At 50.4% G+C, this 25,288-nt stretch overlaps 2 protein-coding genes across 2 annotated transcripts in view; one reads left to right on the forward strand and one right to left on the reverse strand.

Moving 5' to 3' along the window:
• Positions 1 to 1,998: 1,998 nt before the first annotated feature.
• On the forward strand, positions 1,999 to 9,208 carry MTERF4 (mitochondrial transcription termination factor 4). The gene is made up of 4 exons (XM_069083389.1): positions 1,999 to 2,034; positions 2,945 to 3,347; positions 6,309 to 6,493; positions 7,739 to 9,208. Exons 1-4 carry the CDS (start codon positions 2,014 to 2,016, stop codon positions 8,090 to 8,092), a joined length of 963 nt encoding a protein of 320 aa, XP_068939490.1. The 5' UTR covers positions 1,999 to 2,013; the 3' UTR covers positions 8,093 to 9,208.
• A 2,083-nt stretch (positions 9,209 to 11,291) lies between these two features.
• SNED1 (sushi, nidogen and EGF like domains 1) overlaps positions 11,292 to 25,288 on the reverse strand; it is a 91,884-nt gene continuing 77,887 nt past the window's right edge. Inside the window, exons 24-33 of the mRNA XM_069083390.1 lie at positions 25,110 to 25,222; positions 23,745 to 24,026; positions 21,812 to 21,956; positions 19,259 to 19,341; positions 18,146 to 18,247; positions 15,037 to 15,153; positions 14,139 to 14,226; positions 13,689 to 13,772; positions 13,137 to 13,174; positions 11,292 to 11,782 (exon numbers count right to left, since the gene is read on the reverse strand). Of these exons, the coding sequence (XP_068939491.1) occupies positions 13,138 to 13,174; positions 13,689 to 13,772; positions 14,139 to 14,226; positions 15,037 to 15,153; positions 18,146 to 18,247; positions 19,259 to 19,341; positions 21,812 to 21,956; positions 23,745 to 24,026; positions 25,110 to 25,222 (1,051 nt within the window). The 3' untranslated portion in view covers positions 11,292 to 11,782; position 13,137. The remainder of the gene's footprint in view (positions 11,783 to 13,136; positions 13,175 to 13,688; positions 13,773 to 14,138; positions 14,227 to 15,036; positions 15,154 to 18,145; positions 18,248 to 19,258; positions 19,342 to 21,811; positions 21,957 to 23,744; positions 24,027 to 25,109; positions 25,223 to 25,288) is intronic.

Raw genomic sequence — 25,288 nt, forward strand, 5'->3', positions numbered from 1 at the left:
ATATTCACTTTTCTACTGGCTGACAAGTGTTGTATTAACTGATAAAATATGCTTACAGTCTGATTGCATATATTGCTTCATTATACAACAATCTTTATAGACAAGCTAATCTTTATGAGGAAAAACTCTTCAGATGTGACTTACTTTTCTATCATTGGCACACTGACTGCATTCTTTAAATTAGAAAACTCCCCTGATACTAGCAAAGGCAACGTAAGGTTTGTTTCTGCACGAGGTTTGTGATGGATGGTCCATGAAGATTTCAAGATAGTATGTAATGGACCTGCTCAGGGATAGGCTGATACCTGCACTGCAAGAAGGCAGACCTTTGCCATGTCTTGATCTTGATTGCCCAGCTGATGAGGTACAATTGCAGGGTAACAGAGGAGTGAGTGAGTCACTCTGATACAATCTAACCAGTGCAAATGAGGGTATGTGAAGATTTGGAAACAATTTGATGACATACTGAGAACTACAAGACCATCTTGTGCTCAGTCAAACCAGAACCATTGTGTGTGATAAGGATGGTTTCACATCACTGCAGAAACAAATCTATAGTTCTTGAAACATGTATATTCTTGTCACAAAGGAAAAAATATTTTTTTTCATCCAACTAGGCCATTATTTACTGCTAAAGGTGTCATTAAATTTTTTTTTAGTATGAATCCCTTGGCCGAACATTTGCTGTTCTATAGGAATATACTGTGTATACGGTACTGCATGATACAGCCTTGATGGCGGGGGAAGGCAATAGGTTATATAGGAACTCTGATCAATATCAATGACCAGAATCCCTGCGATTCAGTCTGGAAAGAATTCAGTAGGCCCAAGCAGTCTTGGAGTCAGGATTGTAAAAGTTTATTGTTAGGCTTTACAGGGGGCAGGAGTTCTTAGGGAACCTGCAAACTTAAAGAAGACATTGGCATAGTTTTTAAGGAGTCTAGGCAATAAGTCAGATGTCGATTATGCTAACTATGTGAGTAAGGGTGGGATTAGGGAGGAGTTAAGGTGGGGCCAGTGTTTAAAAGAACATGCACTTTTAATGTCAACTGTGCAGGCGTATTGCCCATAATTCACTGGGAAATAGCCCAAGGTGGGGGCTACAGGGAGGTGTGGTTTTAGGCTGGAAACGTCACTAAGTCAGCAAGCGGCCAAGGGCTGACTGAGAAGTGCCCAGTCTGCCACCCATCAGTGTCATGTTTGACAAGATGGATGTTGGGAACCGCCTCGGTATGTGTCTAATTGGCTAAGGAGTTAACCTATAGATAGTGCCTTAAAGGACTGATGGGTCCAGCTGGCCGTTATACTAAGGGGAGACCACATGTGCCTAAGCTAAAATGTTTCCAGATGGTTCAGTGAAGGATCCGCAGGTGGACAGTTCGTGGGCGGAGTTAATGCTCGGAGGCCGGGGGCTGGAAGGGGGGAAGGGGGTGTGATGTTACAGACTCACATCGAGCCCAAGCACCGCATCAGCCCCAACCTGCCTTTCTGGTGTTATTTCACGTCAATCTAGGGCTGTCTTTGTGTAGTCTACAAACTGAAGTTTTCCCGTAGTAGACAGTAAAGCCTGTGGGTCGCAGGCCAGATTTGTTCCCGGGCCCTTGGCTTAGCCAGAGCCTTCACTGAGGGCTTCCTGTACTCTGGTGCTGGGAACACAAACATGCTCAGAAGGTGAGAGGGTGGCCAGTCATCTGCAGCCCCCCGGGGGGCGCGCACGGGAGCGTAAGCTTGTCCAGGGCAGACGCCCTCCTGCTTCCGCTGATGCTGGCAAAAGGAAGCCCTAGTCAAAGCCTGCCCTCCCGGGGTTCTCCTCGGCTTCCTCCCGGCCCCTCCAGCGCTGACGTCATAGAACTAGCCACCAATCCCGCCTGGGCTCTTCTTCACACCTTATTCCCCGGATGTGGGCGGGAAGAGGGGAACGTTGGAGCCGAGCAGTGGTTTCTGGGGGAGGCCGAGAAACCCGACGGACCGGAAGGAAGCCGGCAGCCCTGGGCTCCCAGGACTCCCGGCGTCATGGCGGCCAGCTACAGGCAGGTTGGTGCCTCCTCCGCCGAGCACTACCTAGCCTGGATGGGAAACTTGGGTGCCAGGAGGGAGGTGCTGTCCCGAAGCTGCCTAGCGCGGGAGTGCCTGGGCTGGCAGTCGAGCCTGGGTCCGTAGACCCCAGAACAGGCTTCCCTGTCGCCCAGGCCAGGGCGCCAGGTTGGGAGTGCGCTTGCGGCTGCGCGGCCACGAGCCGGCTGTATGAATGCCGGACTACGGCTGCGCGACTCCCCCCCCCCCTTTTTTTTTTTAACCTTCTCCAGCTTGGGAGCTTGAGTGCCCTGGAATGCGGGAATGCGGCTGCGCAGTCGGCTTTTCTTCCCCTTCCCCCCCCCCCTCCCGGGGTACTGCAGTGCAGCTGCGCGGCTCCCTTTTCTCTCCGGGCCCCGCCCTGCTCGGGGAGTTGAAGTGCGCCTGCGTGGCGGTGTGGGGGGCGTGGCGTGAGACAGTGCGGCTGCGCCGTTCTGAGCCGTCCCACGTGGACGCGTGGCCGGCTGGGACGGGGGCGATGTCTAGAGGTGGTGGCAGCTCTCCCTGATTTTTCAGCTGAGGAAGGGGAGGCCTGAGCCCCGGACGCCCCTCCCCCAATTCCCGGGCGTATGCTCCATGGGCCCCAGTTTCATCATCTGTAAAGTAGGGGGGTTGAAGCCAGGCCCTTCCCTAGACTGCACCCCTCTCCCGTGTTGGGCTGAAGGCACTCATTCGGCGCCACGTACATACACGTATACCTAGGCGCAGCCCACCCCCACGTTAGGGGCCTGGTGGGTAGCCCGGGCGCCTGCTTAACACGCACAGCGTAATTCCACTTTAGAATGCCGGTGGGAGGCGGACCTCGGGTGACGTCATCGCCCCCCAGCTGCGCGGTCCCCGCCCCCTGACTCCCTGTTCTCTGTCCTCCTAGGTGTTCCGGTGGCGCAGGTTGGCCCCCTGGCCCGGGGTCCCCGCGGCCGCCCCGCCGTGCCTGCTGGGCGGCGCCCTGGAGCCTTGTGCCCGGGGGCTGGCCGCAGCTCCTCCGGGCCGCAGCTGCGGGCCGCCCTTGTCGGCTGCGGAGCGCGGGGGAGCCGCCCCCCTGGAGAGCCTGGAGAGCCTGGGCTTCAGCGAGTCCCGCACGAAGGCGCTGCTTGGGCTGCGCGCCGGGCTCCGGCCGGGCCAACTGCTGGCCGTGGTCTCGGAGCTCCTGCTGCTGGGCTTGGAGCCCGGGCCAGTATGTCAGGTCCTGCAGAGGAACCCCGGCATCCTGCAGCTGAGCGGCCAGCAGCTAAAGCAGCGGGCGGACCACCTGCGGCGACTGGGGCTCGGGGGAGGTACTGCGGGGTCCCCTCGCCTTCCTCTCTCCTTCTCCTCTCCTCCCTGCTCTTCTGCCTTCCGTAGCCCAGCTTAGCTTCTTCTAGAGGCTATTCTTTGTTAGTCCCGAAAGCGGTGTAAGAGACTCCCGTGGGAACAGGACCATTCAGGGCCTTGGGGAGCTGGTGGGCGCTAGAGGGAAGAGGGTTGACCCTGGGGCCTGGGCCTTAGTTTTTTCACTTGTAGAATGAGGAGGTCATACCAGACGGCCTGAGTCTGTGCTCTGTTGGACAGATGTTTGACAAGGGGCTGCTTGGCACGGGCCCTCTTCTGGGTGCCGCGTCAATGAAGCCGGCAGTGATGGTCTTTGCCCGCAAAACTTGCCTCAAAGGAGAGAAGGGACAAGGGGAAGCTTGGGCTGGTGGGGACAGGATGGATTTTACAGAGGAAGCCGAGGGCTGAGGTGAGGGGATGAGCGCAGGCTCATCAGGGAGTAAGTGGGAGAACTGGAATTCGGCCCAGTCTCCTGACTTCCATTGCCAAGGATGCCTCCCAGACGTCATCTCTTGAATTGTAACCGTGTTAGGTGGTATTTATGGAAATGATCCCATTTCATAGCAATCTTGGCCAAGAGCATTGACCAGAAAGATGAACAGAAAGCAGACCAGCCTGGTGGGTTCCTTTTCCTGGTTGATGTTACCTCAGCACATCTCAGGGAGACATCGTGGGCATGATGCACAGGTTCCTGGAGTAGATACCTCAGACTTTTAGCAAGACACTGACTGCCTTGTTCAGAGAGATGATCGCGCAGTGTGCCAGCTTCTCCTGTGTTATGCCCAGCTAAAGAGGGTGCATGTTTTCCCAGGTGCCTCCTTTTGGGGTGCTTTGGAGTGGCAGAAACTGGTGGGCATCTTGGACACTCTCCCCTAGCCCCTGTCAGGTGGTAGGTTCTGGGAATCCTGGGCTCCTGGACGCCTCCTGAGAGCCAAGAGAAGGGGGTCGCTAACATTGACCAAGGACACCTTTGAGAAACAGTGTTTTCCTGGGAAGCTCCGTGGTCCAGGAGGGAGAATGCTGGGCCTGGAGTTAAAGACCTCGGTTCAGATCTAGCCTTAGACACTCACTTTGTGACCCTGGGCAAGTCACTTAACTTCTGTCAGCCTCAGTTTCTTCATCTGTATGAGGAATGGAGATAATAATGCCTCCTTCCCAGGCTTGTTGTGAGGAGGGTCAAATGAGATAATAATTATAATGTGCTTAGCGGTGCCACATAAATGAGCTTTATTGTCATTATTAATGGCTGTAGGCTGCTCCTGCATCCTGTTGCCCTTGGGCAAGAAGAGCTTGTTCCTATGTGGCAGAGGCCCATCCCTGGCTCTTCCGCTGATGGCCTGCGGGATGGGGCCAATGGAGTGGAACTCAGTATCATTTGTCATGTTTTTGGCCTCATGTTAAGGGTTTGAGGTCTGGTTAATGATGTCCAGTAAAACATATGTACAACGTGGCTTTAAATGTCAGTTCAAAAATCAGTGGAGGAGGCCAGTGTTATCTTTTCAACTCAAATAAAAAGTATTTATTTAGTCCCTCAAAGGCACTGTGCTAGCCTCTGGGAATACAGAGACAGAAACAAGACACTTCTACCCTCATGGAGCTTACATTCTACAGGGGATACAGCATGTTGACAGATAAGTAAATACAGAGTGATATGAGAGGAAGAGAGCGCGACCAGCTGGAAGGGCCTTGGGGATGAAGTGGTGTCCGATTGGTGCTTCTAGGGACACCAAGGAGTCTTCAAGATGTAGGGAGGGGGTGGGGCTTGGGGATCCTCGATCCAGGCTCCTTCAGCTGGGATGGGGAAGGCGTGGAAGGGAGTCCTATGAAATAAGACAGACGAGCGGGAGCCAGGTTGTGTCTTAAATGGTGAGCTTTTGTGTTTGGAGGACAGAGTCTTCAGTGTCAGAGATGCCATCTCTGTGGGGGAGGGCTGAGGAAGGGCCCCAGATGGGACAGGAGGATAAGTGCTGAGGGGGAACGAACACCAGGAGGGAAGGAGATGCTGAAGGGGAGGGACCTTTGTGGCCTCTGACCCATAGGCAAGAGATCCTCAGCTCATCTGTAGGCCAAAAGCTGGAGCGTCCCTCCTCCCTGATCCTTCTTGGGACTTCTTTCCTCTTTTTTTCTCTTCTGTCAATTGCTGCCTAGGCCCTGCCCTGGCAGAGTCCTCATTTCTCATCTCACAGGATAGGAAGAGTTGGTAAGACACTGAGACTGGCCATGATAGGCCTGGTAGTGGGAGGGAGGCTGGGCAAATTGTCAAGGCCTCTCTCTTGTCATCCTCCTCAGCTCCAGCGCTGGTCTTGGGGCAGCATCTTCTGCCCCTGTCCCATCTCCTCACCCCCACCCTGAGAAGGTCTTCCTTACTCTCTCATCCTCCATGGAAAGGAGAGTTAGCGGTCTGATTCCTTGGACTTCCAAAGAAAAGAAAGGGACTAAGTGGGGGAGCCTGCTAGGGTGGAGAAACTTCTGTGTTCACCTTGGCTGTGACCATTCCACCCTCCCCCAGGGGTTCTTCTGTGTCTTCCCCCAATCCTTCTCAGTCCCTGCAGCTTCAGCCCCTTCAATTCCATGTCCTGCTGGAGGCCTGCCTGGGGTCATAGAAGCCACCAGCAGGGGCTTCCTGCAGTGTAGATGAGGGTGACAGCTCCTGCCATCCCACATTTTGCCCGTGAAACTGGCACCTGTGGTGATGTTCTGAGGGTCTGTCAGTAGAGTTTGGCTCGGTGGTATAGATGGGCATACGACCAGCGTGATGCACAGCATTATTCTTTTGGAAAAAGGCTTTGCAGCTCAGTGTGTGCACTTGGGGAATACAGCATGTCTGTAATTTGGGCACTGCCTGTATTCACATGAGCCTTGCTCGTTGTTTTTTGTGTGAAGCAGGACCTGTGTGGTCATCCTCCTTCCTCTCCTGTGTTTCACAGGGAATTTGCAGCACATGACTCACTGCTGTCCAGACCTGTTCACCATGAGCCAGCAGCATATTGATGGCCTCATCTCCATTCTGAAGGACAGATGCCTTTTTACGGGTCAGCAGGTGACAGAGATTTTGCACAGCTGCCCCAGAGTTCTTCAGGAGGACCCCAGTGCCTTGGAGTATAAATTCCAGGTGAAAGAGAGTGGGTGAAGGGGTGGAGCCTCTGTTGGGGGGTTGAGGGGGGGCAGGGCTCCAACCATGTGCTTTGAATCTGAGAGCCAGGCAAGTTTTTCATCTTTTTAAAGAGATAATAAAGGAAAAAATGGGCAGCTCTTCAGGGTTGTAGGGCCTCACCTCAAGTGAAGGCTGAAGTTATGGTCACCAAAGGTCTACTGGAGAGTGTCTTGAGTGTTGGTGTCCCTCTGCAGAACTTAAGGAGAGGAGTGGGCCCTAGGTCCTTTCCTTGTCTTTCCCTGGATCAAGCCTGGGCTAGAACCTGTGGTTTAGAGGAAGGAGGGTCCCACACGAGCTGAAAGCCTGGGACTGGGTCCTGGCGGCCACCCTGGTGGCTTGTGGACCAGGATGGGGCTTCAGGCTCCACTGCCCACCTGCTGAGCCAGCCCCGTGTACCTGTGTTGGCCACCTCGGGCTTTGGGTGAAGTCAGGGCTTTGTGTACAAACTGAAATTTGTGTAGGAATGTGAGTTTGGTGTTCAGGATTGTTCTTATCACAGTGGTAGTTAAATCAACCCTGAATGAATAGGATTAACACTACCCCTTGGTGGATCAGTCATTGGTATGACCTGATGGTGACCTAATGCTTGGGATTGTCTGTGACTTCTTCAGGGACTCTCTACCTGGAAAGAAAATAAGGCATGCAGGAGGGGTGTTCACCCGCTGCCACTGTCTGGGATGCCCAGCTTGCATGGCTTGGCATGATGTGAACAAGGCTGCTCTGGCTTGGGGCCTTCTCAGGACCCTGTTGAGGAATCTGTTTGAGCCTAATGTAATTGAAGGAAGGAGAAGCCCCCCAGAGCCAGGACAGATTTCCTGAGGCACGTCTGAGGAGCCACTCGTGGCCTCTTCACTCCTCTGCATTCTCGGTCTCCCTTCCTTTGTCCACTCTGTTTCTTCAGGTGTGATTGTCTAGGCCCTGGGATGGGCTCCTGAATGGAGAGGGAGTTGGCGCCCACTGTGTCAGGCCCCACTTCTGGGCTCTGTCCTCGTCTGTCATCACTGGGTTCTTTCTCCTCTTGTCTCCTTTGTTTCTGATCTGTGGCAGAGCTCTGTGCATCACCTGTGCTGTGGCCACTCTGAGAGGGGCCTCCCCTTGGGTATTAATTTGAATGCAGCGATTGGAGTGGGGAGTGATGGAGGTGGACGGTGGTTCCTGTTCTGCTTCTGGGATTCCTCAATGTGTTTGTGTTATTCCTTACAGTACGCGTATTTTAGGATGGGAATAAAGCAGCGGGACTTGGTGAAGGCCAAATACTTCCAGTACCCAATGACCAAGATCAAACAGAGGCACATCTTCTTGGAGCGCCTGGGCCTTTACCAGACCCCCGACAAAAAGGGCCAGACCCAGATCTGCAATCCTTCTCTGAATTCGGTTTTGAGAGTCTCAGAAGCTGAGTTTTTAGCCAAGACAGCCCACTCATCTTGGGAGGAATTTGAAGTCTTTAAGCAGCTCTTAGCTCGGGAGGAACTGGAGGAGGGTGAAGGCCAGAGCCTTTCTGAGGATGAAGACTCAGACCCGGCCAATGCTGACAGTTCTGCTGATGATGAGGATTGAAGGGATGCCAGGGGAGAGTGTCACTTTAGGAAGATGTTTGTTTCAAGTGTCATTGGAGCATTCTTCAGTTACTGATACCCTCTGGAGACTTAGATCTGTGACCAGACTGACAGACAGACTCTCAGGATCCGGCTCATTCCCAAGAGCTGAGATGCTGGAGCTGGGGTGTGCCTGGAGAGCCTTGTGGTTCCACATGCAGTTAAGGACTCCCTCATTGTAATGGATGTAAGAACAGTAAAACAGTCCAGCCTCACTTTTTGCTCACCTAGCCTGGAGGGAGAGGTTCCTCCTTCTGATGGCAGGGTGTGAGCTGTCTTCTTCCAGTGGGTCAGTAGTGAATGTGCCAAGTGGATGACAGTAAGACTGGGAAGGGGCAGGTGGCTGGCTGCCTCCCAGGGGTCCTGGTTCTTAACCTAAATATGACATACCGTGGAACAAGAACCATTTGTGAAGTCTGGTTCTGCCATTGGCTTCATGCTGATTATTTATGAGGTTCTGTGATCATTGAGGATCCCATTAAATGAGGAACCTTCTTCATCATCGACCCCATCACTCGGCCTGCAGTGTCCTTCCCAGCTTGCTTTCTGAAACTGTGGCCTTGGTGCTTGGTGTCTCCCCAGAAAAGCTCTATTTCCTCAGGATGGAATGTTGGCTAAGCTGATTCCATTTCACATGGGCGGAATTCCCCAGCAGAGACCCAGTCTTCATGGCAGAGACCCTGCCAAGGGACAGAGCAGTGTGTTGGGCTCTGGGATGCAGCCTGGTCATGGACTGGCGGAGGACCTGGCTTCAAAGCCTATGGGCCTCTCTTTTTTTATCTGTAACATGAAAGGGTTGGGGCAGGGAGCCTCAGACTGTGATCCTCTCGTTTTTATTCAGGCTTGTTGCTTAGTATATTGAGCAATCATTTACAGTTCTATGATGATCTAACCTTCTTTCCCCCATTCCGCTTTAGAGTAATGACTAAAAAATTGTTATTAAACAAGATACATTGAAAAATTCCAAGGAGTGTAAACGTCCTGGGGTTAATCTTTGGGTTTACTTATGTTCTTGCTCCCATTTACACAAACAAAAGGGGGCTTCAAGGAAATAAATTGTATTTTAAAAAATTTCAAACCGACAAGAGGTGAAGCAAGTTCTTTATGCCTTTGCTTTATAGCCTTGATTTTGTACAGTTTGCATTAACTGGTCAGTGTGGGCATTTAATACTGAGATGTGTCATTACTGCTCTCTCTAGCAAGTTGATGTTTGTATGTGCCAAGGAAAGGAGACATGGGCCGGAATGTGAGAGCGGCCCGAGAGAACTTTGTGGCCACAGCCACCATTTCACTGAGGGCCATGGCAGCCAAGGGCACTAGGGAGGTGGTTTGATTGGGTGTGTGGAGAGGCTGTGCGAGTCATGTGGGCCCTGTGAGAAGGAAGTTGTGTGTGAGATCCTTTTCGTGATCAGGGAGAGGTCCCTTATGAGAATGGAGGTGGGGACTGCTCTCTTTTGGAGGTCGTGGCCTGAAAGATGAAACCATTTTCACTGGGCCAGAATTCTAGGCACATCCTTCTGCCTTTAGGACTCTAAATGATGGGCTTCTTTGGAGCCTGTGTCTTTATGCTGGAAAAGTGACGTGAAATGGGATCCTTAAGAGGTTCTTCAATTTACAGGCTGTTGGTTCTTTTCACTTGGACCGTAAATTAACACACCCCTTTGAGAAGTGAGGGAGGTGTTCTTGGGTCCTCTGGATAAACCCTAATCCTCTATCATCAGTCTCCTTGTGAGCTGATGGGCTTTTAGAAAGAGGTGAGTGGCCTTCAAATGATTTCACAGAAGAAATGAGAGGTCCAGAATGAGTCATAAGGAAAAAAGTGTCGTGGGTATGTTTGGAATGTTTTAAAGGCAAATTGAAAGATGTAATTGCTGTGAAAACACAATATTTAGAAAAACTTTCTCAGTAGATGTTTTCATTTCTCTGTAAAACATCAAAGTGGATGGGTTACACAGCCACAGATTGCCAAACTCAAAATTTGCTATATCAAACAAACATTTTTCTCATTTTCTGAGATTCTAGGAGTTATTAACATGATGGTAAAAGCCTTTTTTTTTCTTGTGTACATTTCCAGTCACATCATGTGATTGAGTTGAGGCCCAGTATTGTTGAAAAAAAATCACGTGGTTGTACATATTAATGACCCTTTTCCAGCCACCTCTGTGTTTCTGACTCTTCACTAAACTAAAGCCAATCTCTTGAGTGGCTATTTGGTACAGCTTTTGAAATGGTAGAAGTTTTTTAGATTTGCTGTAGTTTATCTCCTTCCTTTATGAAGATGGCTGATTAACATGTGTGTGCTTTTCCTGAGACATACCCATATATAATTCTCATAACTTAAAAACCAAGATTTTAATCCTTCAAAGAAATCCTCTTGTACAAAATGACTACATCTTGTGAAAAAGAGTGCCTTCTGGTCTGAATGGGTCGTGGTCTCCTTTGGCACCCTCAGATACTGGGGAATGTGGACAGGTAAGAGCCTGCATCCTTGCTGCTTCACTGCTTCACAAACAGGACTCTGAGATGGGAAGGTCAGGCTTCCTCCTCTGCCCTCTGCCTTTCAGTACTGACTCCACCCTGGCCTGCTGACTGAAGCCTCAGCACTGACTTTGGGGGCTACTTGGGGTCACTTGCTGTAATGATGTTAGCATTTCTAAGGATCATGGAGGGTTTCCATGTTTTTAACAGCATTTTGGGGAGTGTTTTTTTGAAACATGTTGAAAAGTTAACATGAGTGATATTGTGTCCTCTCTGGCAAAGGACCAAACTTTAAAAATTTTAGGTTAATGACAGTAGACTAAAACAATCTGTCTTGATGGCAACAGTGCAGACCTTTTTTTGGCCGTAATGGCTGTACGTGATCTGCCAGCTAAGGAATGAGTTTGTCCACATGCAGAAGCCCGTATGAAATTCTTGGAGACAGAAAGGTTTCTAAATTATATAGTGTTAATTAACATTTCTTCTTTCAAAATATCAAAAGGCACTAATCCATACTATGGACTACTAACCTGCAAAACATCAATTAACAAAAACACTCTTCAGATTATAGGACTGGGGACAAAAAGGGTTAAGTTAAACAACGCTTGAAGTTGCTTTTCAACTTGGGAAAAATTCATTTCTGCTCTTGCTGTTTGGAGACTGCTAATGTTTCTTCTCCATTTTGCTTTTTTTGGTCTCAGAGAGAAGATTCATGCCCACTTTGAACTTTGTGAGCCAGGATCTGCTGATTCTCCTCATGCTGCCGGGGGTCTAAGTTAACCCCCTCTCATCTGCATATCCACACAGTCATTTGTAGAATTTCAGTCATTGTAGAAAACTAGCTGATCACTGTTCCAAAGGCTTGTACTGCATATTGCAGCACCTTTAGATGGTATATCTTGGGAAGAATGCAGACACCTTGGAGAGATGAAGTCTGGAATTAGAAAACTGAAGAAGCCTTGCCCATGTCCCCAAAGGAAGGAGATGGCTGGTGTGTTCAGGCCTGACAGTGTGTCCCAGAGAGGCTTGAGAGGAGGAAGCAGAGGTGTGGGCTCCCATCTAGTAAAGTGCCTCTTCTCTCTGGGTTCTCTTTTAACCCATGTAGTAGATCTCATCTTCCTGGGATTTAAAAGCCCTTAGAGCTGACAAGGTGAAACTACAATCATTCTAGACCCTGTAAGGAAGGAAAGAAGACGTTAATATTTTCAATGATACTTTCAATTTAAATACTGATTTCCATCTTTTCTAAGTTATTATAGTTTCAGCCTCTTCCTTTCCAGATAAAAGCCCCTCATTTTTCCTAATGGTTTTCCATTTGTCATTTAGTTGGGGTTTTGTGTCTTTAATTGTTGTTATCAGGAATTGACCTGCTCAGGGGACCTTGGTCCCTTGAAGGCAATGTTAGCAGAATCAGTACCCTGGCCTTTTCAGCTTGAAAGGCTTCAAGGACAGGCTTAGTGTCCTCATTACCCATATCTGCTTTGGGAAGAATGGCTTCAGCCACCTAACCACCAGGTTGGGGACATTTTTTTTTTTAAAGCAATCGGGGTTAAGTAACTTGCTCAAGGTTACACAGCCAGTTATTTCTGGATGTGGTGCTAAGTATCTGAGCCCAGATTTGATCCCCAGGTCATCCCAACACTGGAGCTGGTGCTCTTACTCGCTGAGCCACCTGGCTGCCCCTAAGCAATTGGGGTTAAGTAACTTGCTCAAGGTTACATGGCCAGGTGTTTCTGGGTGGGTGCTAAGTGTTTGAGCCCAGATTCGATCCCCAGGTCATCCTGACACTGGAGCAGGTGCTCTTATTTGCTGTGCCACCTGGCCTCCCCTAGGGACATGTTTTGACCACAGTAACTTAGGAAATCACTGAGGGGAGGGTAGAGAGGAATGTGCCCCATCACTGGAGGGAGGACAGATGTGGATTAAGTCACAGACCTCTGAGCTGATTGGAATCCAGTACTCTGACAAGTAGAGGGTCTCCTGAGAATCAGCTGTGTGAACAAGTCTTGCGAATCGGCAGAAGCACACAGACTTGTCTAGCATCACCCAGCTGATAAAGAGGTGGGCTTGGAGTCTGGTACTCTTTGCTACCCACCAGTCTCTCTGATGTTGTGTGAGCATGGGCTCACTAGACAGACCTAGGGTTACAGCTCTTTTCACAGAGTGCAGCCTGTCCTTGTCTCTTATAGACTTTATGTCATCGAGCACATTAAACACCTTCTGTTTGCCGGGTCCTGTACTTTCCCTGGAGACACAAAGTAAAGCAAAAGGCAGTCCAGGCCCCCGAGAGCTGCCCTTGGGGAGGGGTCTCCAAAGGCCCCCGACTGTGCTCATCTGGTGGAACATTAGAATATTCCCAGGAGCGCACAGCCTGTGAGGGAGGCTGGCTCGAGTGCTGGGATTTGCCCATGAGCCTTCTCCTGAAATGTATTTAACTGCTCAGGGATTAGGGAGCAACGAGTGCCCCAAAGTATCTCCTTCCTCACCTCGTACCTTGAAAGGCCAGTCTCAGAAGCCCACTTACTTACCTTAAGGCTTATTTGCTATTTGACTGTTGCTTTGTTTCCTGAAATAGAGAAAAGAGGCTAATGGAACAGATTCATTTTTAGTTTACTGATTCCAGACCATGCTTTCCTAGGCTAAGGAGCCTCAAGAGTTGGAAGAAGCCTAACACAAAAAAGCCAGTTTTAGACTTTTCTCAAAGTAGTGGGTGCGAGTGGGCATGTTGCTTTGTCCAGGCTTCCTGTTTATGACCATTGTCCACTCAAAAGTGGATGGGCTTGGCAGGTGTCATTGGGCCTGACCTTCAGCCCTGCTGCTGCCTCATGTGTGCCCGGAGAGGCGGGGAGCAGGGCCTCACATAAGGGGTCCCTGAACACTTTTCCATTCTATGCAGGGAGCCACTGGTCACCCAACCCGGTGTCTGGCTATCCCTGTGATGGCTCACTAGGTGAGGAGTTCTTTGGCTACAGCGTTTCAGAAAGCCGCCTGCTGGCTGCATCCTCGTCACCCCTGCCGCTAGCCCCGGTGTCCAGGCTGCCTGAGCCAGTGGGTGGGTCCTTGGTGGCCTCGGCTAGTACCTGCTGGGGGTCTTCTTGGCAGTTGTGCCCTCACAGCTCTCCTTGTAGCAGATGTCGGGGTGGACTTTGTAGATTCTCTTGTATCTGCCATTGAGAGAGAGATTGGAATCAGTGAGCCAGCTCTGCCAAGGAGTTCTAGGCTGGAGGGACCTGTCTGCTCTGCAGACTGTGCATCTGATTTCAGTGCTGACTTTGCTGTTCATTAGCTGTGTGACTGTGGTCAAGTCAACCTTATTGCAGAGAGAAGCTTAGAATTGGAAGGGATCTTGAAAGGTTGCCTAGACCAGCTTGGCCCATTTTACAGATGGGGAAACTGAAGTCAAGAGAGATGGAATGACTTGCCCCCTGTGACTGCTTGTTTGCCCCGCCCTGTTACAGTGTTGCTGAGGCAGCAGTGAGAGGTTGCCCAGGTGGGGCTTTGGAAAGTTGAGAGGCTCCATTCCAACTTACACATAGTGACAGATGCCTCCTTCCCAGACAGGAAAAGACTTTGTCTCTGAGTACAGCCGTGTACAGGGATGTGGCACCTTCTTACATGCTGTCCAGGGAGGAGAAAAGTAGGGTCAGTGAGGAGTCTGTTCCCAGGCTCCTGCCTCCCCCCATAAGGACACTTGATGGAGAAGCCTGGATGGGGGCAGGCAGAGTCTCCTGCTCCATTGCTCACGTCTGTGCAGTTAGGCAGCACCCAGAGGATGGCCTTCCCACAGAGAAACCATTGTGCCTTGCTGGGCTGCCATGGGCATAATGGATGGGGCTGTTTAATGGTCACATCAAGTTTGTAGCCTGTGGCCTCCAAGTCCAGCCTTCCTGGGCTTTGGTCTCAGAGTGGGCACCAACCCTCAGAGTTATAACAGTTTTTCCTATTATCCTCTCTGCTGTGGGGCTTCTGGAACACACTTTTTGTCTCCTCAAATGATGCCCAGGCACTCTTGCTTTCCTGTGAGCCCTCTTTGGTACCCGTCTCTAGGAAAGGCAAGTCAAACACACGCCCTTCTCAGCACTCTGGTGTGAAGGCGTCCTCATTGGATGCCCTTTTGGGGCCACCATAGTGGTCTTGCTACCAGGCCTCATACATAGTGGAATGCAATGGACAGTCCCCTTTCTCTCTACCCTCCCCCCCACTCTTATTTTGGGCCCAGGAGACCATGGAGCTGGGCTTCAGATTGGGAACCCTTCCTTTTCTCCCTCCCCACCTGAGGTGTAATTGGGAGAATGACAGTTTCCCCTGCTAGTGGTTTTCAGCCCTATGCTAACCCTGCCAGGGGCAGAGTATGTCCTCATGGGGCATGTGTCCAAGGGAGCTGATGGGTTCAGGAGGGGGCTGGGAGAAGCTGGACTCCTGACTTACAGAGCTCGCAATGTCTGCCTTTGAATCCAGGGCTGCAGTCACAGCTATAGGAGTCTGTCCCACTCAGACATGTGCCACCATTTTGGCAGGGGTTTATGGAGCAGTTCCTGTGGTCATCTGGAAACCAAAGTGCCACAGACCGTTAGCCTTCTGGCCCCTGCTTGGCTGATCAGGACAGCAAAACATGCCTTTGGCTCCTGAGTACTACCTCCCATTGAGCCCATGTTAGCTCATAGGACAGGCTAAAGGTACAAAGAGGAAAAGCAAATAAAGATGAGGGGGGGGGCCTTCTGCACCTTTTTTTTTGGGATGCTTTTCAGGATGGGGTTCAGTAAGAGGAGGGATAAAGCACGGACCACCACCCCAGGGGCCCTCTCTCTGTCCAAGCTCTTGTGGAATGCTGGTCCAGTGGATGAGACTGGGAAGGCCAGCCACCCTGCAAGGGAGGAGACAGCCGGACTTTTGGATCTTGGCAGAACCAAAGACATGCTTTCCACTAGGAGTTTCCGTCCCTGTTTGCCAAATGCAGAGAAAAGCAGAAAACAGGCAGTCTTGTGGAGGGAATTCATTGACACGTGCATCCTGGGGGATAGATGTGCTTGGCTCGTATCCACCATCATTCCTTTGCTTTTCCCCACATTTTCCTCCCCTTCACCTTCCCAACTGAGACTCATTTCTCTAACTCCTTTTGTTTCTTTATCCTCTCTCCCCCTTCAGGACTCTACTTCCTTTACCCTCTTTTCCTTTTCCACAGGAAGTCTGTAATAGTAATAATACTAATCTTACTCCTGTCTGTGTGGTTGGGTCGGGCTCCTAAAGCCCTGAACAGCTTTGTAAGACTGTAAATAAAAGGGGAGCTTCTGATCCAAACCAGTGTCATGAAGGGCAGGCTGGGCTGGTGTGCAGTGGTAGCCTTGGGTTCAAATTCTGGCTCTGATCCTTCCTCCTGTGGGACACTGAGCAGCCCTCTAAGACTATGGGTTACAGAGAAGTGGCTCACCTCTCCAGACTTATTCTTCCTCGGGAAGTCTCTGCACCAATGAAATCAACTTGTCTGATTTAAGAAAAGAAGTTTACCAAGTGCTTCCTTCCCACCAACCATGCCATGGGCAGGTAGTAATATTCTGATGCCAAAGGTCATAGCTTTAGGGCTGAAAGTGACCTTCAGGGGATGCTTAGTCACATGAGTTGGGCTAGCTGGTGACTGAGGCCCTTTCTAGCTTTGGGCTTCAAAGAGCTAAGACATCAAATTCTATCTCTGAGAGAACTGAGAACAAGGTTCTGTGACTTGCTCAGGGTCCTATACCTAGTAAGTGCTGTTGGAAGCAGGATTTGAACCCAGATTTTCCTGATTCTTAGTCCAGTGCCCTGTCCCCTATCCCAGGCTGCCCCTCAGGGGCTCTGTGAACTTCTGGAAGGGGATATTCCCTCCAAAAGTGTCAGTCTTCCTCCTGAGAGTCAGCTGGAATGATTTGACTGAGGTCGCACAGCCAGTGTATGTGAGAGGCAAGAAGGGACCCAGGTCTTCTTGTTTTTGAGTTTGGCCCTCTGCTGCTCTGTGCTAGGTCCCATAATGTTTTTATGTGGACCCTGAATGTGGCAGTGCGGCCTTCTGCTCCTGTTATCTTGGGGGATTTTATTTTGTTCTCCACTATCCTCCAAATCTGCAAACTATACCTTTTCTTTTTCTTACCTTGTCTCTTTTCACTTTTTACTTGTACAATAATGATGGACAGTGACACTATCAGATGTTCATTTTTGCTTTCACCTGTGGCCTCAGGAAGATGGTGCCTCTGACCCTCTCTGCCTGGGATATTGCTGCTGAGGGCAGAGATTGCCATTCTCTGCCTATTGTTGCTGGCTCTTTTAGCCAAGTTCCCAAAGCATGCTCTCTCTTCCACCCTGGAAGCTCATTTCCCCTTGTTCTTCCCTAAAATGTCCCCAGAGGGTGTATTTGTTTTTTCCCCGTAACAAAGAACAGAGCCAGGTTTAGGTATAATCCTCCCCAAGAGACTTCAGGAAAGGACTTGGCCACCAAGCACTCATTCCAGGCTTACTCTGCTTTGGTGCTGTGCTGATCACAGATTTCCTGTTATCTCGTGTCTCCAGGTCATTCATTTACTTGTATCACAAGAGCTAGAGACAGAATTCAGATGTAAATAATAAAGTAGGCTAGGCTCCTTTTCAGTTGACATCTGATCTGACAACTGAGAACTTTACCCTCTTGGTTCAGAGTGAGTGAATCACCTTGCTGCTTCTTTCTGCATTGATGAAAGAAAAGGCCAAAAAAAGGACACTTGAAAAAATAAGCTGAAAGGGCCAGAGCATCACAGAAAGCACAGGGTGGATGTTCATTTTATTTCACTTGCTCTTTGGAGAAGGCAGCCCCTTCTGTGTCCAGCCAGCTCCTTATGGTTATAAAAATGTAAAGTGAGCCTCCCAGGAGAGCTGAGTTCTGGTGCCCGAGGCCCTGGAGAGGGCGTGCCTAATTTCAGCAGATATGTTAGATCCCAGCCCCCTGCAGGAGCCACAGAGATCTCTCTAGGAAGGACCATCCTCAGTGAGTAGGGCTGCTAAGGCTGTGCCCTGTTCCTTTGGGAAGCTCAGGACAGCTGGCTCAACGTTAGAGGAGGCCTGTGCACCATTACTCTTTCTATGGCATTGATGGACGGGCTGCCTCAGGAGACAAGGCCCTCCTAGCTCAGGTCTCCCTCTCCTCTCCCCTTTGCTTTTGCTCCTCCTCTCTCTGGAGTGCTTTTCTCATACACTCTCTGTACATTTCTTCTGTCCTTCTGGTGTGTGGCTTTCCTCTGACTCCAGAGTAAACCAAGTATATGGAACCTAGTCATTGAATACAGCAGGAGAGAGAGGGAGAGAGAGACAGAGACACCGAGAGAGAGAGAGAGCATGAGCATGTGTGACCGAGGCAGGGATCGACCACCCCGACAGAAGTCGTGGGGTGATTCACAGTGTGAAGGGCATGGCAGACGGCTCCTGTTCTCCAAGAATGCTTTGGCCTTCCCAGCCTGCCCATCCATGTGTTGAAGGACAGGCAGAGTCCTGCCTGGTGCTGGGATCTCAGTGCCAGGCCTCTCCTCTGCCAACTTACCTTCCTGCTGTTTGTTGCTTTCAGGATCAGGCAGCTGGAGAGCCAGGCTGATCCGGTTGGTGGATTCTTCCATGTTCTCCAGCTTCACTGGGGTCTCCGGCTCTAGGATGGAACATAAAGGCCCAGGTTACAAGATGGTGGCCGCTGCTTTGGGGGTTAGGCCTGTGATCTGCAGCTTCCACGTGGGCCAGACTTCCCTCCCTCCAAAGCACTTCCCTGAGGCAGCGACTGTTTCATTTTTGTCTTTGTTCCTAGCAGAGAGCTGCTTGCTGATTAAGTGGTGCCGAGGTGTGGAGCTTGTTCAGGGTGGAAGGGGCTGCCTCAGGCAGTCTGCATGTATTTTAATTGGGCTTCATTTTTCAGTGTCACCCCATAGAACACACTGTCTTAGAAGAATTGTGTCTGTGTGTGTGTATGTATGTGGAATGTGGGAGGGAGGCAGGGGGAGGGGGAGGGAGAATGAGTACAATCGGGCCCCCACATTTACCAGGTGCCCGCAGGCCTGGGGATGATGGGGAGAGATGGCAGGAGGAGATGAGATGGGACAAGCCACGCCTTCTTGGAGCTTATGGTCTAGTAAGGAGTAACTGTCAGATGTGTGATTTTGTGTCCTGTGTGCCCACATGTGTGGTAGCGTTTTTAAAATATGTTAAATGAAGTAGAGAATTAGAGAAGCTCTGTGCCTGCAGAGGTGAGGGCAGGGGCAGGGAGGCTCGAAGATGCCTCGTGGAAACTTTGAAACAGTATCACGGGGCCTCGAGAGCCAGAGTGGGAGCAGAGGGCTCACACCTGAGGGCCGGGCCCAGAAGCTGGCAAAGCTCCGGAATAGATACAAATAGGATACAGCGCAGACACTGTTACTTTGTGCTCCGCGAGCTGCCCGGGTTTGGCTTCATCCTGAGTCCGCATGTGGAAGGCAGCATGGGGAGGGAAGGGCATTCCGAGGGGGTGGAGGGCCTGTGCACATGGTGGAGGCCCGAGAGTCCAGAACAGGAAGCCTGTGGTCAGCCCCTGGAGCTCCGGACGGCCAGAGACACAGAGCGCCCACAGTGTGAACCCGCTTAGGCGCCCTCAGCCCCAGACGGAGCCGTGCGCGAACGCTGGGACACTTACGTGACCTCACGGTGACCGATTTACTCGGGACGCTGCTGAACTTGGCACTGATTCTTCCTCTACCATCCACCAGCTCGGTGAACCTGAGTAAGAAGGGCCGAGAAAAACCAATGTAAAGAGTGCAGAGGGCAGCTAGGCGGCGCCTTGGTGCTCAGGTCTCACTGACAGCCTCCCGAGTGCATAGAGGCTGTCACACGCACCAGCTGGGTGACCCTGGCCAAGTCACTTCACCTTTGGCCTCAGCTTCCTCATCTATCAAATGAGCTGGAGAAGGAAATGGCAAACACCCCAGCATCAGTGCCCAGAAGACCCCGAATGGGGTCACAGTGTTGGACAGGAGGGAGATGACTTGGCAACAACCAAGATTGTAAAAGTGTCCCAGCACAGGAGCGAGTCTGGGGGCGGGGTGGGGGTGGTACACTGCTCCTGGGCCCCCTGCCGGTGTGCCCTCCCTCCCTGCTTTCTCTGCTCTGCCGCCCCATCACCCCCCGGGTGCAGCCCAGTCACCCCGGGGGCTCTGCCCCTGCATCCCCATCCTCAGACTGGTCGGCTTCTCCCAGGAAGCCCTTCTGAAGCAGGGTGCCCAAGCTGGCCACACCTTCCCAGCTCTCTCCTGCTTGTCACACCCTTCTCACCTTCTTCTTCTGTGGTGTTTTCCCCAATTAGAGTGGAAACTCTTGGAGGGCAGGGCCTTTTTGTGTTTCCAGTGATGAGCATGGTGCCTGACCCAGAGTGATCCCTTTATAAATGAATGCCTATTGCCTTATATGCATTGGAATGGGAGGAGCCTAAGGAGCCATGGACAGATTTTTGATTTCCCAGCCATGCGTGAGCACACATGCAAATACATGTATGTGAAATGCCCAGTTTGGGAGCACCGCTGGCTTCCCTCCATTCACTTCTATCTCACTTATGTTTTCTGTCTCAAAAGCCTGAGTCCCAGGAACCCCAGCACTTTTGGCAAAAACTTACAGGAAAAAATGGAGATTGCCTGGGATTTCTCAGTATGGCTCACAACCAGCATCAGAGAAAGCAGAGAATATAGCGCCTGCCCATGTAGAGAAGCAATTTTGGGGGTTCCAGTGAGAAAGTCCTGATTTTCTCATCTGCTTCATGTTTAGGAAATTTTCTGTTGTCCTGGATATCACGCTAAACTCACGTGTGGCCTTAGGCAGGTGGGTCCCTTCTCTGGGCCACTTTTATTCCCTCTTTTGTCAAATCAGGCTTAGTGATCTTTAAGGTCCTGCCTTGATATCCTTCTATGAATATTCAGAGGAACATGTATGAAGGTCAGGGCCTCAGAATCAAGAATCTGGAATCCTGCTGGGAGAGGGGGCACTGCTGTCCTGGCACTGCCCAGTCTGTGAGCAGAGCCCCTTGAGGCCTCTCTCTCCCCAGAAAGCCCTTTAAAAATCGCCACGGCATATTTATTATTTTACTTGAAACTGTCTCTTCCACGGTACTGCCACAGTGAACTTTAATTAGGTACTTGGCACATCCAATTCATATTAGGGCTGTCTTCAGAGGGCACAGGGAGTCAGGCTTATCCTCCTGGCTTGCTGAAAGCAAGGAAGGAGGAACAGAGCAATATCATCTCATTTTTCTGTCTTGTGTTATGATTTGCAAAGAGCTTTACAGACGCCTCATTAGATCCTTACAACAGTCCTATTTCAGAGGGGAGGAAACAGAAAGGGGAGTTGATTTGTCCTGGGTCACACAGTGAGGAAATTTTGGAGACAGGCTTTAAACCCAAGCCTCCATGACTCCCCAATTCTGCATTCTGGGTTAGAAATCCTGTTGGTTTTCAAAAGACACATGCCACAGTTTGGGTGGGGGATGCTTCCAGGTAGGTATTTGTGTGGCAAAACTGGACCCTGGTTTGTAGGAGGGTAGTGTTCCTTGCATGGGCTTTTCAGTTGATCAGGAGAAAAGATGGTGACAAGAAACTATAAAACTCCATTGAGCTGGCCAGAGGTGGCCCTCCTTCCATTGGGTAAAAAATAGCAGCAAAGAAATTGGCTGGCAAAAGGAGAATAGGGGGCTGAGCAGAACAGAGGAAAGGACTCCAGAAATTGTCTGGACCACCCCAGTGTAGTCTGATTGGCCAGACTCCAAGGTCTTGTTCCTGCCCTCTGAGACAATGTTGGACATGACCAGTCTTCATCCTAGACATTCATCAGGGGCAGCTGGCTGGTGTCCTGGATACAACATTGAGCTTGGAGGCAGGAAGATCTGAGTTCAAATCCTGTTTCAAACACTCACTAGCTGTGTGACCCTGGGCAGCTCAATCTAACAGACTCAGTTTCCTCATATGTGAAATGAGTAACACCTCTCTCATAAATTTTCTATGAGGAATGAACGGAACACTCTACCTTGAAGCACCATATCAGTTCAGGCTGTTGTTATTATTGTCAGGTGAATGGGTCTGTGAAAAGCCATCACCACAAAGGGTGGAGACCATTCCATTTCTGAGCCAGTTCAGAGGGGAAGTATTTTCCAGCCGTGTTTATGTGGAAAGTCTTGTGGGTTTGGGGAGGGGGGTGTTAATCCTACCTGGGGGGCTGGGATGGTTCTTCTGAAACCTCGCGGTCAGCCAGCAGCCGAAGATCAGGCACAAAAGATGGGGGCAGTCTGTTTCTCAGCACTCTGGGATGCCCTCCTTGGCTCCATCTTCTATCAGAAGAGCCATCCCTCTGTGCTGCAGAGAAGGGGAGCAGGAAGAAGCCCCTGACTCACGGACTCCGTGATGTTGACCCCTCCGTCCCTCCCCTTGCCCTCTCCAGCCCATGTCTCAGGGATGGCCCTGATGCCTGATGGTCCTTGTGCCTGGGTCTTAAGCCTGCAGGCAAGAGGGTGCCTGGTTTGGACTGTGTGTTACTCTGGTCACAGATGGCAGAGTGCACTGATTTAGCTTCTATGTGTGTTAATCTGGCAGAATCTGTTCTAGTGGATGGGTTTCAGGTCCTCCTCAAAAGCAGCTCCCTAATGCTCATCCTGTGCTCTCCTCACCTGGGGGTCTTTCCTTGAGGCACATGTTAATCACCTGGTGTTAGCACTTTCTCCTTATCATTATGTGATCCTGGTCCACCCATATCTTTAGGCTAATGTTATTGTTCTCTTTTATCAACTCTGATTTCAATGTTTTCGTCATTGTTTTCTTTCTTCCTTTAATATAGATTTTATTGATATCTATTTTTTATATACCTAAATTTTCTCCTATATTATTCCCCCTCCTCCTTAGAGTGCCATCTGCTTTTATAAAGAATTTTGGAAAAAAAAGAAAACTCTAAAAAGAGCTTCATTAAAAAAAAAATCAGATTATATGTAATTTCTAGATCTCTTGGCCTACAGATGGAGCACAGAGGCTGTCCATTAGTGTTCTCTCATTTTCTCTACATGTCTAGGCCATCTCCTTTTCTGATGATACCAGTTTATCCCTCTTCTCCTACCCAATTCTTCCTTGGTAATACCTGCCTCTCCATTTCTTCTACCAAAGATAAAGGCCTAAAAACGCATCAGGCATTTGCCCTACTCCTTTCTTACTCACTTTGTCCTGGATCCGTTTTTCATATTCGCACATTGATGTCAGGGTCCCATAGGCTCTGTCAGGGTCCCCTGACACAGACATGCCCTGGAGAGCAGGACTGAGCTCAGGTGTTCTTAAGGACATGGCTATGACTTTTTTGTGACAGTCATCGTTGTCCAGGCTCTTGGGGGCTTGTGCAGGAGAATCTCTTCCATGAGACCCTCCTATGGGATGCACACATGCTGGGGGAGCACAAGCCCTGACATTAGGAGAGAATTGCTATATAAGCAGACTCCCTGGGACATCACTGTTGGGCCACGCGTAACTCTCATCTAGCTTCCTCCTTAGCCCGCTTGACAACATAGCTCTGCCATGTGAAGGTCAGTTCGGAAGCAGCAGCACAGAAGCCTGGGCACAGGCATTCTGAGGATGGGCAGATGTACTCATACCCTTGCCAGGATCAGAGGCAACAACTGCTGACTTCTGTCTGACAGAGCAGTTACCCAGCCTTCTCAGGTGTACTAACAATTGCACTATAAATAGTCTGAAGTTACTTTTACTCTGGTGTGCTCTAGATTCCTGGTCAGACTGGGAATACACTTAAAGGCCAAATTCCATGCCTTTTGTATTCCCCACACAGTTGGAACGGTGATTTGGCACACAATAGGTCTTCTGGCTGAATGAGGGAAGCCTGCCTTCTCTGTGGTTTGTTTGTTACCCCTGGAAACTCAACCTGGGGGCTTGGCCTGATGGGAATTTGATGAGCTTGGTTTCTGGAAAGCATCAGACCCTGCCTTACTCAACTAGTAAGGTACTGTGTGATAACTGTCATTTACAATGGCCCTTGTTGTGAGATTGTCATAACAGATAGCATTTTGTGTGCTAGGCTTAATCAAGAAATAATAAGAAGCTCTCAGTGGGGCATCACATCCCCTGTGGTCAAGATGGTTCAGAACTTACGGGTTGTAATGTATAGATGGGCAGGGTCGCTGTGCATTTGACCTTGTTCTGTGTTCTGTACGGCAGTCACCGAGAGTCGATACCTTTGACCTGGCTGCAGATCGCGCATGGTGTAGGAGGTCAGCTTTCCATTGGGGACATAGCGGCTCTTCACGCTCTGGCTTGTGGTCACATTGATGATATAACCCTCCACAGAAGCCCCTGGAGGGAGATGCTCCCAGACCATGTGGGCAGAAGTAGCAGTAACTCTCGATGCTGTTAGGTTTCTAGGAGAGATAGGACCTGGCAGAGACATTGGTGTCAGAGAAAGGGGAGAAGGAAAGCTGTCATGACTGAAGGGATAGCAACAGCTGGCATTTATACGAAGGCTTAAGGTTTGCAAAGTGTTCTACAAACATCTCATTTGATCCTCTTAGCAGCCCTGGGAGTCACGGGCTGTGATCATCCCTATTTTTCAGCAGAGGAAACTGAGGCAGACAGGAGAAATGGCCTGCCCAGGGTTACATAGCTAATAAGTGTCTGAGGCTGGATTTGAACCCAGGTTTTCCTGCTGAGATTTCTTTTGGCAGAGACAAAACGTTTATTTTGAACATTGGGTGTTTCTCACCTTTGCGCTTCTTAAAACTAGAGGGGGTCTAGTCCCTCTTCCCAAGGACTGGCGAGCAGTTACCACCCCCACCCCTCTACTCCGCCACGTGCTGGGTCAGCCTCACACATGGTCCTGCTCAGTGATGGCTCATGCACAGCCCAACCCCCTCCTTCTAGGAGTGGGGCAGTGGAAAAGGCGGCTGTCTGGGGAGTCAGCTGGGCTCAAATGCACCTCTGCCATTCCTCCTCTGGCTGGCCTGGAAGGCTGCTGGGGTCGTTTTCAGGAAGCTCTAAGTCTACGACATGAGAAGTGAATCCTCCTTGTCTGGCTCTCTGGGCTCCTTGGAGCAGAACTGGGGCTTGTGCAGGGATTGACTCTCCAGGGCCACAAAGACCACAGGAGATTATGACTTTCCAGAAGATCTTAGACCCTCCCAGGACACATAGAATTTAGAGGTGGAGCTCAGATTAGGCCTTTAGCTAGCAAGGGCTTTATACATTATAGATATATTTAATGCTGGAAAGTCCCACTCTTCCTGTCACATTGGTCTTTCTTTGTAATAAGTCACATGTGTTACAGAAAAAAACAACTCTAGGTCACTAAGTGATGGTGACCCAAGGTTCCTTTTCTCCTGTAGCTGTGGCATTCTCTGGGACTAGAATGTATCCTTCCAGGGGCTGAACGAAGGTGTGAAAGGCTGCAGGCTCTTGCAGAGAGCTCAGAGCAGCCAAGATGGGGAGGAGGGTCTGACCCCAAACCCACTGTATTGTACTCACGAGTCCACACGTGGAAAGGTGCAGTGGCCAGGCTCTCTGAGGGATGGTCTTCTGTGCCCAGCCCACTGAGGGTGGCCACATGAATAATGTACTGCTCTCCTGGCAGCAGATCCCTAAGAAAAGGGGGGAGAGAGGATGAGCAAAGTGGTTGGTCTGCATTTTCTTTTTGCTGACTTAAT

This window comes from Petaurus breviceps, unplaced genomic scaffold (genome assembly GCF_028583685.1).
Source record: "Petaurus breviceps papuanus isolate PSGF00001 unplaced genomic scaffold, PetGlider_PUasm1.0 173, whole genome shotgun sequence".
Classification (NCBI taxonomy): Eukaryota; Metazoa; Chordata; class Mammalia; order Diprotodontia; family Petauridae; genus Petaurus; species Petaurus breviceps.

Bases quoted from the DNA above. Each gene is read 5' to 3' on its own strand.
- MTERF4 (XM_069083389.1), top strand. From the start codon at position 2,014: ATGGCGGCCAGCTACAGGCAG. The intron at 2,035-2,944 runs GTTGGTGCCTCC...CTGTCCTCCTAG, and splicing joins TGGCGGCCAGCTACAGGCAG to GTGTTCCGGTGGCGCAGGTT. The intron at 6,494-7,738 runs GTGAAAGAGAGT...TATTCCTTACAG, and splicing joins CCTTGGAGTATAAATTCCAG to TACGCGTATTTTAGGATGGG.